The 16,163-nt window shown below is 35.7% G+C and overlaps 1 protein-coding gene across 1 annotated transcript in view; it reads left to right on the top strand.

Annotated features, from left to right (window-relative positions):
* The first annotated feature begins 1,224 nt into the window (after positions 1–1,224).
* TRPS1 (transcriptional repressor GATA binding 1) overlaps positions 1,225–16,163 on the top strand; it is a 108,781-nt gene continuing 93,842 nt past the window's right edge. The window contains exons 1-2 of the mRNA XM_036741952.1: positions 1,225–1,297; positions 7,602–7,709. Coding sequence (XP_036597847.1) covers positions 1,225–1,297; positions 7,602–7,709 — 181 coding nt within the window. The remainder of the gene's footprint in view (positions 1,298–7,601; positions 7,710–16,163) is intronic.

Here is a 16,163-nt window from a genome sequence, read left to right on the forward strand (position 1 = left end):
TAAACATTAAAGCACTATGTAAATGGTAGCTAAAATAATCATTGAGATTGAAATTTGTCAGAGACTGAAATTTGTTGATGCCATTTTTAAGGTACAAATTGTGTTGTGATATTCTCAGGAGCAGACAGATAGAAGTGTCAGCTATTTTGGGTAGTATAATTTATAATTCAAACATAATATTTATTAAGCATTTATTTTGTTCACATCATTCTGGGCACTGAAGATGCAGAAAAAAATCACATTAAATAAGTTCTACTCTCATGGAGTTTATAGTCTATGGAGGTAGAGGAGAGAGACTGACAAACACACACACACACACACACACACACACACACACACACACACACACACAAACTATGATATGAGAGGCAATGTTCCATGGTAGATAAAGTAGCACTGCACTTAGAGTCAGAAAGACCTAGGTTCATATCCCACCCTGGATATTTACTAGTTGTGAGACTATAGGCAAATTATTTAGCATTTCCCAGGGTAAATTTCCCCATTTCCAAAATCAGCCTTATCTACCATATAATGTTATTGTGATGTTTAAGTGAGGTAAGTATGTAAAGATGCTCATAAACCTTAAAATTAGATATGACAAATATAATTAGTATGATACAAATGATACTGAGATACGTGCAAAAATGAGAAATTTGAGGAAAGTGTTATGAGAAATTTGAGGAGGGAGAGATACTTTCAATATGAAGAAGGGGTCAACTTTATGGAAAACTTCATGGAGTAGGTAGCAACTTAATTGGACTTTATAAGAAATGACATCAACAAATGCCTTTGGGGGTATGGACATCCATTAAAAGCATGAGAGAACCATGTGGGCAAAGCACCTAACTGGGAAGGGACAGATAAGAAAGGAGATAAAGAATTGTCCTGGTGGAGTACAATGTATACTCCTAGAAGAGAAATTGCATGAATTAATTCTGGATAGGTAAACTGATGCCAGACTTAACCCAAGCCATAAAGCAAGCATTTATTAAGCACTTATTGTTTGTTGCTTAAAAGCATAAAGAGCCCCTACCCTCAAGGAGCTTACATTCTAATGGGGAAACAACATGTACATAAATAGGTATTATGAGATACGTGCAAAATAGATGGAGGGTAACTCTGGAGGGAAAGACAGTAAGGGAAGGCAAAAGGTGGAATGTGAGCTGCATCCTGAAAGAAGGCAAGGGTTCTAAGAGGTGCAGGTAAAGAGAGATCATTCTAAATATGGTGAAAGAGTCAGGGCAAAAGCATGGAGATGGCAGCAAGAGTGGCACTTGTGTATTTGTAATACACAGAGGTGAGGAAATGTATAGATAGACAAGAGGGACATGGAAAGGGAAAAGGACACTGGATTGGTGTGATTTGTCCTAGGACACACAACCCACAACTGATGGTTCTATCTCTAGAGCTTTACTATACAAATAGACAATATCTTCTGATCAGAACACTCAAGGACAATGCAGTAGTTAAAAATAACAGTGGCTTCTTGCTCTATGACACTCCTTAACCTAAATTATTCTTTTTGTTATTCCCAAGCTAATTCATCTATCTAGTTAAATTACTGCTACATCTATTTATTCCAGCTCTAGATAGCCAGTTCAATACTTTAATAAATCTGTTTCATCATTCATGTCTATATCCTCCCCAGTGATGCAGATTGCAGGCTCTGAACACCCACTCATTCTATGAGATTTTTGTCTACACTTAAATGCTTCATAGAGGATCCATTAAAAGTATTAGAAGTCTTCCTCTGATCCTATAATTTCATTTCACTTTTTATTTTTTTATTTTTTGCAAGGCAGTTGGGGTTATATGACTTGTCCAGGGGCACCCAGCTAGTAAGTGTTTGAGGCCAAATTTGAACTCAGGTCTTCCTGACTCTAGGACTGGTGCTCTATCCACTTTGCCACTTAGCTGCCCCACCCAAGTCTTTCAATAATCTAGATGGATTTTTTGATGACTAACCATTTCCACTCAAAATTTGGTGCTTTAATAGGTATGTATGTGATCTTTAGGAAATATCACTTTTCTTCTACATAGAAAAACAAATACTTCAATAAGGGAAACCAGGCAAGTGCTACTTCACATATAATCTTTTAGGGTGCTTGCAATCTCTTAATGTTGGGACTTGAGATTTATAGATACATGTGAGGAATTAGCACAGACATGGCAGAGAGTTGGATTCAAAACCAAGAAAACCTGGGTTCAAGTTCTACCTTTGATATATGTTGTCTGTGTGATCCCGGCAAGTCACTCAACTTCTCAGTATTACAGTCCACTGTCTAAGACCAGACATTTCAGAGAAGATGCTAACCTGTTTTGGTTTGTGGATTTCTCTGTGTTAGTGAAATCACATCAGTCAGCTGTCAAAAGGAATAGGTAACTAGACCTGTGATTTCATTGAAAAAGAGAACATCCTCAAGTGAGGAAACTCTGTGTGCCAAAATATAAAATTTCCCTAAAACTTAGTCTTAGTTGCCAAGAGTACAGAGGTCATGAATTTTTAAGGTTACAAGGCCAGTATAAATCACAGGTAGGAATTGAACCCAGATCTTTGTTTTGGCTCAAGGCTAACTCTGTATGTCATGCTTACTTTTAAACTATCACAAAGCTTTCAGGAATGCAAGGTCTTGAATGATATACAATAAGATAGAATAATAATTGGTAATTAGTAATACGAGGGGTACCTGATTTGACGAAATCTCATATCCATTTGAGTATTGAAGTCATATGTAGGAGATTTAAAGAGATGGTATTCTCTTTCTCACTTCCCCTACACCCATGATTCAGGCTTCTACTTCTACTCATGTCCTACAGAACCTTTCATATCGATCCATAATCCTTTGATTCTATGCTCTCCTCCTTATCCCTTATGCCATATTTTAGAGCCTACTTTTTGCCATCTATCATTTAATCTACTATTTTTAGGAGGAATTGTGAATCTTAACTTACAGCCTTTCTTATGAATGATAATGAGGACAAAAGTCTTCTATGAAACTTTGCCAAAAATGTGCTGCTGAGTGAGATGGAGCACTGTGGAGACCACCCAGAAGTTTCAACTGGTACATGGCAAAGCAGCTCATATGCACAAAGGCATGGCCACATGGAGCATGTAAGACCTGGGCTCCATAGTGTGTGCTTCTAAAGGAAGGATGGGGGGAGGGGAAGACTTTTGGAATCCATGAGGGCATAAAGAGTTGGGTTTGGGTTCCCTTGGCGATGTTTCTTTTTCTTCTTCTTTACTATTAAGTTTGAGGTAAGTCAAACTGCTATTAATAAATGCCAATGAGTCTATCAAATTTTGTGTCCACCTCAGCTTTGGCAATATGGTTGATGTTCAATATTTAAAAATAATAATAGCTACAAACTAGGTGTAGTGGAAATGATGATAATTATTAGGATCATTGTTATTACACAGGGGATCTTCGGTCAGATTTTTTCCTGGGATAAGTCCACACTAGAAATTTGTTTTTCTTCTGGTTTCAATGAAACCCACACTTTCGACTTTTAAGGTAGAATGCAAGGCCCATCTGTCCAACTAGACATTTGCCTGATGAGGCCAAAGAGGTTTTGGCAAATGTAAATGAGAACTGGAATACTAGATATGAGGTGCTTAAACGTGAATTTATTTTAAATAATTACAGTCAGGGATGCTAAGTCTAAAGATACATTTTAGAAATGAAAATAGTCAGAAACTGATTTTTATTTTTAAGGAAGTAGGATATGGATTTGGAAGGGGAAAAAAGGACCCACTAAAACTTTTCCTTGATATTACTTCTGTTGTAATTCTTGCTATGAAAGAGTGCACAGTGCTGAAGTAAATGCTTCTGAAAGACTCATTATGAAATACTGGAAAGCAAAGTAGACTATACTAAAATCGTATGATATAGTGCTAACCAGAAGGAGAATAATACATAAATGTTTTCTTGATGATGTGTGCTAAAGCAAAAGGCATTTAGGAGCAGGGTTGTCAATCTCTGAGGGTTCTGAAAAGAATTGCTATTTATGACGTGTTAGAGTAAACAGTTGGATTACATTTCTGAAATGCATGTTCCATCAGGTAAAATCATTGTGATTACAGGCACTAGTACTGTAAGTAAGTAAGTTATGTGCTAAAAGGTTGGAATTGTAAAACAAGTATGCTTGTGCTTAACTGCTAATCCCTCTTTGTATCTACACTGAATAAACTACAAGAAAAGGGGGAAAAGGGACATTTAAATAATAAGGCAGGAAAGGCATGTTATGTCATCTTGATAAATAATGGGCTTTATCCACCATAAGGAATCATTCTAACAGTGGCCCATCCAATAAAGATTATCCCAGAGTTAAAGGAAATAGGAAGGATTATAAAGAAGTTATTTCTGCTTCCCTCTGTTTAAGTAGATCGGTGTTTCTTTTGTTAGCTTTTAGATTTTTCTTAATTTATGCTTTATTTTCTGTCCTGTCACAAAAAAGCACAAGTTGGCATTTTAACCACTGTACAGAAATGAATTTCAAATAAAAACAAAATAAAAGAATGGCTTTAAGTGCTTTGCATTTGTTTGACAACAGAAAATAATAAATGTAAATAAACCTTTAATATTCCCTTAATCTATTTTGTGACATGCAAATGTCAAGACAGTATATTTATAAAAACAAATCAACAAATATTTGAAGAAAAACAATATACACAACTTATTTTATATATTGAAAACAACTGTCAAACAATTATGACCTCATTGTATTAGTTAGTTGTTTTGAAATATTCCTACTAGGATAAAAAAAAGGGTTAGGAAGGCCTTTGAGCTTGAACATATTGTGTCAATCATGAGCATATGCAATATATCTAAAGCATGAGGTAAAAATTTTCTTCATAAATTATTTCATAAATAAATAAGTAATTTGCCTGAAAAGGTTTATGAAAATATTTTGTGCTTTTATTAAGTTCTCTACAGATCTTTTGTGGTCAATGTAAATGGATTGATATTGACATCATCTTGATCTGCTTTACTTTAACTTGAAATATAGAAAGAAAGCAACTTGCATAGATTTTCCTTTTTTTCAGGGAAATGTTAGTATCATCGAGTTTGTGAAACAGTATTTATTAAAGCTTCAATTTTCAGTGATCATGAACAGCACTGATGGGTGTTAGTACCTGAAGTGTCACTTTAGCCTTTCATTTAAGGGACATAATTGACCCTTAGACAATTGGTCTTGCCTTTTTGTATAATATATAATTTAGGGTGTACTTGTTGGTAGGGTTTTACATTATTACAGGTATAAAAATGCAGGTCATTTCAAAGCTTTTGTCCTTTTGAAGGCATGTAATTTAATTTTGCCAATTTATTTAATCATTGAATATTTACTATAAATAAGATTTGCATTCTTACAAGTTAAGTTGGAAATAGGGAGAACTAAGAAGCTCACTTAACTCTTTTAAAATTTATTCTACCAATACAGTATATCTATGGAAGATTTTTTTTTTTTTGGAAGGAGCATAGAGGAGGGTATAGGAAGACAGCTCTTGTTATATATTTACTATTTAAACCTTGCTCCTAAGATGCTCTAGCCTCAGATAATATTATTCAAATAACAGCTCCCGTCGTCTTTAGTATTTTAACCCTTTAGCACATAAATTTTTTTGGGGGGGTAGCCTGGTAATTATCAGAAACATAATTTAAAGTCTGTTACCTCGTATTTATATGGTAGACACACTCCATAAATCAAACTTTTAAGTATGTCATGGCAAATGAATGTCTTACTCCAGTCTTTCTTTTTGCATACAATTCTTCTTGAGGTGCCACACATATTTCCATATAGGTCAACAATTTCATTTATAGCTTTAAAAAAATAAAAGGTCTATTTTAAAAATATAAATGTCTTTTACTGTGGAAATTGCTGGTTGACGATATTAAATGACTCCAGTGTATTAGTATGCAGATGGCTATTAGTAGCAGACTGTAAGATTTACTGAAGATTTTGATATTAATTTTCCGTTCATTCTGTACTTTATATAATATATATTGTATAAATGTAACTGTTCCAAAATTAATTTCAATTGATGATAATATATGAGTAGTTCTATGCATGTAAGTGGTTAGTGTTCTTATCCCACCTTCAGGGAATATATTGTGTGCCTGATTGTGAAATTGTATTTTGACTACCCCTTTCACTTGACAAGTTTCTCTATTCCAAATGAATTATTGCCCTTTTACCCATAAAGAGTGTAATAGACACCTTACAAAAATACTTAGGGGATAAACGTGTACTAAAAAGGAATCACATAACAAATCTGCCTGTCTAGGTATGCAATAAACACAAATGGAGACCATACAAGAATAGGATGATGACTCTAAAAGACATATGCTTCAGTTTTCTAATTTACATTTGATTTGCTTTTTCATCTCAGAAGATAGTCTATATCACAAAATATGTTTACCATCTCCCTTGTAAAAAAAGAAAAAAGAACTACTTTCTGGGGAAAATATTTTTTGAGGAAATTACTTCATTTTTACCTAACATTTTCATGATTTTGCCTTTTTAATTTCTATTTTAAATCACTTCATAATTTTAATAAGCTGTTTCTCCATTTAGCACAAAATTAGTTCAAAATGACTTGTATAGAGGAAAAACATGTCACTTAAAGTCATCCAAGTGAGAAAAATTATGTCCAAATGCCCAATAAATGTTTAGTTATTTTTTTAACACCTACTATGGTTTGAATATTCATGGTAATTTTTTACACACCGATGAGTTTAGAGGTGAAAAACATCACATTCAGAAACATTGTCAGGAAATTGATTAGAAACAATCAGTGTTCTCAAATAAAAATGTGAAATATATTTTTAAAAGTCTTTAAAAGTCTATTCATGGCTCCTCATCTGTTAATAGAAAAGCCAAAAAATAACTATTCATCTCTATTAATACTGGAAAGACATTCCAATTTTATTTGCTTGATGGAATCCCTGAACTTAACCCAGAGAGGTATCCTTAGATCAGAAAACCCCAGTAACATCCCTCTGCACTTTTCCAACTTAGGAAAAAGTTCAAGTTGTTCTGTCCCAGCTCTCTAGTAATAAAATGCAAGTAAAACACTAACCACCAAGGAGGTGGCCTTAGATTCCTTTATCTCTCTCTCAAACACAGATACACACGCATAAATCCTGTGTAGTTTTAATAAAGGGGTAGGAGAAGAAGAGAAAGCAAATAAAGTAAGATAAAAATTTTAAAAGACTTAACTTTCATAGAACTCCTCCCCTCCTTTTAAATCATAGCATCAGTCTCGGGGTCCTTTCTTGACATTAGTTCAGTCACCCCCATCCTCCCCCCCCCCTTTTCTTGTCCTCCCTTTAAGGTAAGTCCTTGATGGCTTTGCATATTTCCCATAAAACTTTCAGAGTGCCCCCCCTTCCCCCCTAACTACCACAGAGATATAGATATAGTGGGAGGGGGGAGGGTGCAGAGTGAGGCTGGCCAGCTTTTTAGATAGGGTTGTGTAAAATATCACAGTAAGAAAGCCCGGGTGTGTGTATGTGAGTGTGGGGGGAGGGGGGTGGCTTCCCTTTCGGATGTTCCACTACAGTGGAGCTCTTTCAAACTCGTAATAATTGTCTGCTCCAAAGCCGTCCTTTCCCCCTTGGCGGCTGCAGCGGATGCTGCCTTGAAGGGCTCAGGAGGAGGAGTTGCAGGAGGCGGCAGCGGCGGCGGCGGCGGCGGCGGCGGGGACGGCGGTACTGTCTCTTTAAGGGAGCTCAGGCTGGGGTGGCGCTTTCCTCTGCGAAGGCTCCTTTGATATTAATAGTGTTGGTGTCTTGAAACTGACGTAATGCTCGAGGTCCTGACAAGCGATAACATTTCTGATAAAGAACTGATCTCACTGCAATCTAAAGCCTCCTCTTTTTTGGTGCTTGTTGTTGCTCCAGACCCTGGGTTTTCGCTTTTTTTTTTCTTCTTTAAAACAGAAAAGCAAAAAAAAAACAAAACCCAAAAACCCACATCAGGCACATCCTAGATCTATTTCCTTTCTCTTTCTCTCTCTCTCTTTAAAAGAGGGGGGGGAGGGAAAGGAGAGGGGGGGAGGCAGGAAAAACCTTTTTTTCTCCCCCCCTCCACACCGCCCCCCCCGCCCCCCCCTCCGAATAATCCAAGATCAACTCTGCAAACAACAGAAGACGGTTCATGGCTCTAGCCACCGCTCCACCATCTTTCGGGCTGCTGAGGTTATTATTGCCGATTAATCAACAGGTAAGGAGGAGGGGAAAAAAAGGCAAAGAGGGAGAGAGAGAGAGAGATCAGCAGGAGGAAAAAGAAAGGCATGGGGGTAATCAGCTTTTCTTTCTCGCTACGTAAGATAATATTGCGCACGTTGAGTGTGGCCATGCTAAAGTGTTCTCTGTGTGTGCGAAATGTGGGTGAGCTGAGAGAAGAGGATTGGGAATTAAAAGTGACTTTCTTTGCAAAAAGGAGAGAGAGAGAGAGAGTAAAAAGCAAAGCAGAGAGGGTTCTCGGATTTCACATGCATTTTTTTATGCGTGTGTGTTTTCTTTCTTTTTTCCCCCTTTCTTTTCTTTCCTTCTCTTCCCCCCTCCCCCGGTTTTGGTGGGTCAAAGGCATGTGAGCCCTGGAAATTGGCGACTTCAAACTGCAGTAGCCCCTGGAGTCAGGAGGGTCAAGTTCAGCTGCTGAGGAGGAGGAAAAACAAATCCCCATTTGCCAAAAAAGAAGTTTCAGGGCTGATGTCCCCCCCGCCCCCTCCCTTTCCCCCGGTTCCCCTCTCCCCCTCGTCTCTTTCTTTCTGATTTTAATTCCCTACCATCGGGCAAAGTAGAAGAGCAGGAGGAGGTTGCAACTGAGGAGCTGCTGCAGTCATAGCCCAGGCTGCTGCTGCTGCTGTTGTTACTGCTGCTGCTGCTGCTGCTGTTGCTGCTGCTGCTGGAAGTTTTATGGGAATCATGACAACCGGGGCAGAGACTAGAGACCATCATGAAGAGTAGTAAGTTGAGAGAAACTTTTCAGGGTTGGGAAGGATTGAAAGGAGAGAGGGGGAGCGAATGGGGTCCGTTTCCTGGTCCTCTAAATGGCAAGGAGGACCTGATTCTGGGTGGCTTTAAGAAAACTATCAGACCCCAGGCATAAAACTTTTTTCTCTCTCTCTTTAAAGGCAGAGTTACAGTGTCCCCATATTCTGGTGTCTCTGCCGGGAGTGGTTTCTAGAGACTTGGGCCACTTTGCTTTTGCGATTTTCATTTTGTATGACAGGGCTTTAAGAAAGGGACGCTTCTTTAAATGAATGGGGGCTGTGAGAAAGAGGAATACTTCCTATTTAGTCCGTGATGGGAAAGTGTGTTGGGGGCAGTGGTGACAGTGGGGCTAATTATTACAAGCTACCACAGTAGTTTGAATTTAAGTAGCCCATGGTGGGCTATGCAAGCAGTCTCCCAGCCTTCTGAAGCTGGTGCTCCTGGGCTTTGATGTTGGTCTTGGGAAAAGGATCTTTGAAGGGCCATGGCAGACACCACTGTGCCTCCAAATATCTCCACCATTCTAGGACCCTATGAGCAATTTGAGGATGGGACCTGGGGTGGTGGTTGTTTGAAGTTGTTTTGTGACTTGGAGAGCTTTTTTGTTAGTACCTGCCTGAGATGGTGGTGTTTGCCCGGGGAAGGCAGTAACTTTTATGGCTTCAGGACTTTAAAGCAATTTATGTTTTTCGGGATTGAGACCGGATCTTCGACTTAGTAAAATTAGGTTCTCCATTCTCCCCCTTCTTCGTTCCCACCCTCATATTTTCAGCTTTCAGGGTTTTGATCATTAGAAAGTTCTGGGCAAGAAAGCTTAAAAATGAAGTAAAATAAAATTTGAGTAAGATTATTTCTTTTCTCTCTACAATTTGATGCTGTTTTTGAAAAATTGGCAGTAAACTTTTAAATGAGGAAATGTGAAGTATAAAGTCAGGAAGAGTTAAGTTATGCATAAGTTAAGTAGATTTGTTAAACTTTTCTAAATTTACCTGGAAAAGAGAAGAAGAGGTCAGAGAGTTAGAATAAGTACAAAGGGGCAATCCAGACAGGGCCTGCCTGGGACAAAAATCATCCAGAAATGATAACCAAAGCCCTGTACTTTACTTGCTTTGACTGATAAAAAGAATAAGAAATCAAAGAACCTCTAACTAGTCCATCAAAATCTTTAGCGATGAAGTGAAAAATCTATGGATTTTGGTGGCATCAAATTACTTACTTTCCTGTTGGTTTTAGGAAAAGTTGATCATTTGGAAAAGACTGCCAGTTAGAAATGCAAGGGGGCAAAGGAAGGAAAGTAATGGTGAAAGCCAGTGCTTGACGTGGACGAAATGAGAATGAAAGTTTCTGAACTGCATTCACTGTTTTGAAGTTCTTACATGATGTGCATTCAACTAGAAAGCTGTCTCAGATATTCCACCACATTAATGTAAAAAAGCAAACAAACTCCAAAACGGTGAGAATTTTTTTTAATAGTATGCCAAGGCTGTGAATAAATACAGGGCTTGTATGAGAAAATGAAGTATTTCCTGTAAGTTGTCATGCTGACAACACTGTCTGGAAATAATACTAGCATTTTAAAGATTTTACTTTTAACTTTTATGTGAGAGTTTATTAATGACTTGATTTATCCAGCAAGTCAAATCCATTCTCCTTTGAGTTTCTCTCTTTCCTTATCTCTACTTCTTCTTCTTCTTCTTCTTCTTCTTCTTCTTCTTCTTCTTCTTCTTCTTCTTCTTCTTCTTCTTCTTCTTCTTCTTCTTCTTCTTCTTCCTCTTCTTTTTACAGTGCCCTTTATTGAAAAATCTGTGAAGTTAATAACCTACAGAGCCATCAGGTAGCTAAAGTTATGGGATTATTTTTGGGTATTGTTAACATACAAGCAAAACTAGGAGGAAAAATACATACTTACATTATCAAGATTTTGACTTATCTCTTTAAATAACAGGCATTCTGAAAATCAGACTAATAGTCTAATAGACAACTAGTGCCTCACATCTAAGTATTACAGTTTCTATGATATATACAGATGAGTATGTTTTTCATGTATACGTAAATATAACATATTTACATGTACATCATAAATATGATTGAACTCATTCAAGGCTGATGGGTATAGACAAGACAGTAAGTTTCTCCTTTTTTTCCTCCCACCCCCGATTTATATTTTGTAGCTATTCCTTTAGCTTTTGGACGCTGATGTTTGGGTACTTCTTAAAGTTTTGTCTACCACCTAAAACTTTATTTTAAAATATAATCTTAAAACAAAGTGTCCTATGTAGTTGTAAGGGCTTAGATTTTTTTAGAACTAAAAATGTCCAAGATGATTTGGATTGAGTGAAGTTTTATTTTTTTTATGAATTCAGGATTTTCCTATATTGTATAAAAATAACAGATCAAATTCCAGATAAGTCTGTGAATCTTCACTGAATAATAGAACTTCTTGCGATATTTTAGTTTGTGTCACACATAACTACTGAATTTTGTGAGTATATTGATATTTCCATATTATACACGTTTACTTTATGAAGACATCATGATAATCCTCAGGGAAAGGGAATGAATGCATATGTGGCGAAAGATGCTTTTTAAAATCTTAGTGTTACATTCTTATTTCATTTTTTATGTATGCAAAGGGATAATTCAAAATTTGCAGTTAATGACCTGCAGATTTATATTAAGCCACTTCAACCATGTATTGTTTTAATAAACTCTTGTCTTATCGTCTTTATCTTTATCCAAGTAAATAGACACTGTTGAAAAGTTAGTTGTATGATTTTTTTTAAAGTAATAGAGGCATGTTACTGAAGCTCAAACTTAATTCCTGTTTTGAAATTGGTATTTATGACAGATTTTAAGCCTCTTAAGGTTTAGAAGAATCATTTTGATTTTAAGGTAGTCACTTTTTGATAGTTACACTCATGATGACACTACAACAAAGCTTTTGTGCATAACAACAAGAAATAGAAAAACTTTATGAAAGTTATGAGCAAGTTGCTAAAGTATAGGCTCACAGGGAAAGAGAAAAAGCTACATATTAGGGATAAGTGATGAACTTGAAATGTAATCACTGACTCACAGCTGAAATATATTCTGATTAAGATATTCTTCTAGTGTGTAAAATAAAGCCATTCATTGACAGACTGACAACTTTCCAGTTGCTATTTGCCTTTGCTTAATTTAGTTTCCGTAGGACAACTAGTGTGGATCTTTTTTGGCAGGCATAGGAAACTATAAACTCAGAAATTTCTATCTCAGATATTACACCTCACAAGTCAAAATCAGGTTGAAAAAAAAGCAAGCAAGTATTCACAGAAAGTTTTATAGGCTTTTCCTCTGTGGTTAAAACTTTGTTTAGTTGTCAGGCAAGACTCGCTCCCCCCCACCTGTATTCAAAAATATTAATGATGTTGATGGTGAATTCTAAATTGGATTTTCCGTTCATTCTCCTTATAAATAATGGTCTCTTGATCTTTGGAAAAATTAATTACAGCATATCTAGACCCGGTCTTAATATTTTTGTACATACATAAGATAAGTAAATTTGTCCTTTGCAATTGTCTTAAAGAAAGAAATTAATTCTTCTTTTAATAGTATCATTATAATAGTTGTGGAATGATAATATACCTCATAGGATGTTTTGAAAGGTTTATTTTAGCTTTGGCAAATGGGAATAGATTTTTTTTTCTCACTAAGCACACTTACAATTCAAATGCATATAGAAAGAACTGAAAACCTCTAAAAGTACTATTTGTACCTAAAAAGAAGGCTGAAGTTATCATCACCAACCTCATACTCAAAAGCTTTAAACTAATTTGTAGCTATTAAATATTCAACATTTCAATGGGGGGAAATTTTTTTTTAAATTACACATCATAGAAAGATGTATGTAAGTGAAATCAATAAAATATTTGCTTCTTTGTATACAATATAAATATGGCATTGCTGGAAATGTGTTCATATTATTGCTTTTGTAACACTTTAGTAATATGTCCATACATCAAACTATCACCCAGTTAAGTTTGAGATTACAGGTGAAATAAGTAAGTTCTTCTTGGCTTACTACGTTTTATCACTAAAAGCATGATCTAGTGTAAATTAGGCAGAGTTATCTGTGCTCATAGTGAGTCCAGAACTGATTTTGTAGAAATGTCTAGAGAATGTGAATTCGTGTGAATTGGCAAGAGTTGGGTAAAGAAATCAGCGTGATACCTGAAATAGTTCTATAGTGAATCCTTTTATTTCTGTCCAGTTTTCATTTTCTAAAGTACAACCCCAAATATCAAAACTCATTTGAACTTATCCATGTATTGGATAAGCTTTGAAAGCGTCATTAGAATTTATTTTCTTTTGCAGAAGTTGTCATCAAGATATTAAATGATCTTTTTCTTTAAAAAAAATCGACAAACTAATCTAAGATAAATTTCTTTCCTATATGCTTTTAATAAAAACTTTTAATTTTTAAAATGTTTCTAACTCTAAAAACCTGCAGTAAATGCTTTACAAGTGGCTAGACACCTTCCCTGGTGGTTTAGTTTATACAAGCAGGAAACTTTCTCTCCTACTCTTTCTTTCTCTCTTTCTTGTTTTCTTTAAACCAACTGACGTAATGCCAAACTTTGCTTTAAAAGAACAGACAGAAGTAATTGGTAGCTTTTAACTTTTAATAATGTTCTGGATTGGTTTTAGTGGCCAAAATACCATTTTTTTTAATTCAAGTAAAAACGGGCTTGTGGCCTGAGGAAGAAAGGCCCTGTTGATGCAGTTATTTTTATTCTTGTTTTTCAATCTGTTATTAAAAATCTTTCCTGCTGAGCTCTGCTGGATTTCTCCAATTGCTCTTTGTGATGGCTGGTGCATTTCAGGTTACAGTAACTTAACAGTTTGAGGATTGGGTTTTTTGATGGCTTTTGGAGTTTCATTCTCTTCTTTTCATTCTGAGAAACCATTTGTTTTGTTTTATTCCAGATAAATAAATTAATGTAAACTCTATTGACAATTCACTGAGTATATTTCTGTAAAGGAATGTTCCACCTGTTAGTGAGTCTAACTGTGATGTTAATGATTTTTAAGTGCAGAAGAAGGAAAGCATGCGGCATTTCTTGTGGCGTATTTTTTTTTTAACACTGGAAGCATTAACAAATAAGACAAAAATGTTCCCCTTGTTTTTACATCACAGATGATGTATTTCTGCTTATTTGTTTCCTAGACTTTTTTAAAATATTTGCTTTTTTTATTACCTTTTCATCTCCTGTTGTCTTTGCTCAAACAAGTAGAACTTTCTCTAGCTAAGTATGAGTATGACAAGAAACACCTAGGTGATGTTGATTGACGTCAGGACAACTTCATAAGTTGGCAAGTTGAAAAGATTTTCAAAGGCCAAATCATCTTGGGCCAGTTTTTCCTTCTTTAAGTGGAGACACTCCACCCTAGGACAGAGGTGCCCCACCCCATGTGATGGATAACAAAATTCAGTAGCAAAATTTTTCATGTTAACCCGCTTTGGGCTTTAAGCCCCTATACTAATTTGTACCGTGTCTAATTTTAACCCCAAGTTTAATCTCATAAAGTTCTTTTAGATTTGCTTCCATAAGCACATTTAAGACATCCTATAACCTGAGAATTGGCTGTTATGCAGAACTAAAGAAAAATGTATTTAGGGTATTTTTAACAATAACTAATAATTGTTATTATTGTTAATGGAACTTAATACACAGAGGATATCTTACTTGGTGCATGCAGAAAAGCCTACGGAGTCTAGATTTATATTATGGGATTCTTATCTTGTTCTCTTCATATTCACATACTTTAGAAATGGTCAAATCTGGAGAGCTGAACATTTGATAATCACGCTAAGAAAGCCATGGTGGGGGGGGGATGCCAACTTAAGTCCTTCAGATTTTTATAGTTTACACCAGTAGTGCAAAATACTAATGGTTTGTTTTAGTGAGGCTGGGTTTATTTATTTATTTTCTCTTTGAGTTTGCAAACATCAGTTTGAAGCACTAACTTTGCCCAACATTTATTTTAATTTAATGAATGTTGGTTTCCTATTTTCAAAAATCAGAGCAAAAACCAATAATGATTTGAGGAAAAGGAGAGAGAGAGAGAGAGAGAGAGAGAGAGAGAGAGAGAGAGAGAGAGAGAGAGAGAGAGTTGTAAATTTCATACCAGCTGTTTGTTTACTAATATGGGGGGGGGGGGGTTGAAGCTCTCAGGAAAATGACACAAAAATTCATCAGTTGTGCACAAAAGATTCTTTCCCCTTAAGATTATTTAAACAATATGCTTCAGTTTTGCCTGAAACCATTCTGTATCTCCTCTACTCCAAGAATCTACCAGTATCTCAGTTCCTGAGAGATTAAGGAAGACAGTTTCTGTTATGTAATGAACAGCAGTATTGTTTGAACAAAGGTAACATATTTTGATTTGTGTACTTTTTTTTGGCAGTTGGCAGTAACATGTTTCTAAAGTAAGGGGTGATCTAACAATGTAAACATCTGAATATGCCTGAAATAACCATGATATTTGAAATATGTTTAAATCATTGGCGACATATAGATATAGATATATAAATATATTTGTATATTTTGTATATTATATATAATACATATATATCCTCTGTGTAAGTGAAGATAATATAGATGCAGTATAAGGTAAACAAGCCTTAAAATACGTTACCTGAGTGTCTGAAGTATTCAATGTGAATGCTTTTAAGGGAATATGACCTATTTTATAAGGTCTGCGGGTTTGAAATATGGATAGCATATAAAATAATGAACTCATCATTTGGCTAATGATATTTCACTTAATCTCTGTATTTATTGAAATGACAAAGATCTCAATTATGTCAGGGTCCCATAAATATTGTTTCTTTAAAAAATAACTTTTTGTTGAAGGAAGCAATTAATTCACTATTTGAGCTGCATTTCTACCATACATATATACATACATATGCATATATACCCATATATGTATGTATGTGTATAGATAGCATACCATAGTACATCTCTTTTACATCTTGTAAATGTTATAATTTACAATTTTATCATCCAAAAATGTTATAGAAATAATACGAAACCTATAAAGGCTACTCTACTCTGACCCAAGTAGTTTTCCCTAGGGTGATGGATTCTCTGCGTCACCAAAATGTGATGTTATCTGCCA

Source organism: Trichosurus vulpecula, chromosome 1 (assembly GCF_011100635.1).
Source record: "Trichosurus vulpecula isolate mTriVul1 chromosome 1, mTriVul1.pri, whole genome shotgun sequence".
In the NCBI taxonomy this organism is placed as follows: domain Eukaryota; kingdom Metazoa; phylum Chordata; class Mammalia; order Diprotodontia; family Phalangeridae; genus Trichosurus; species Trichosurus vulpecula.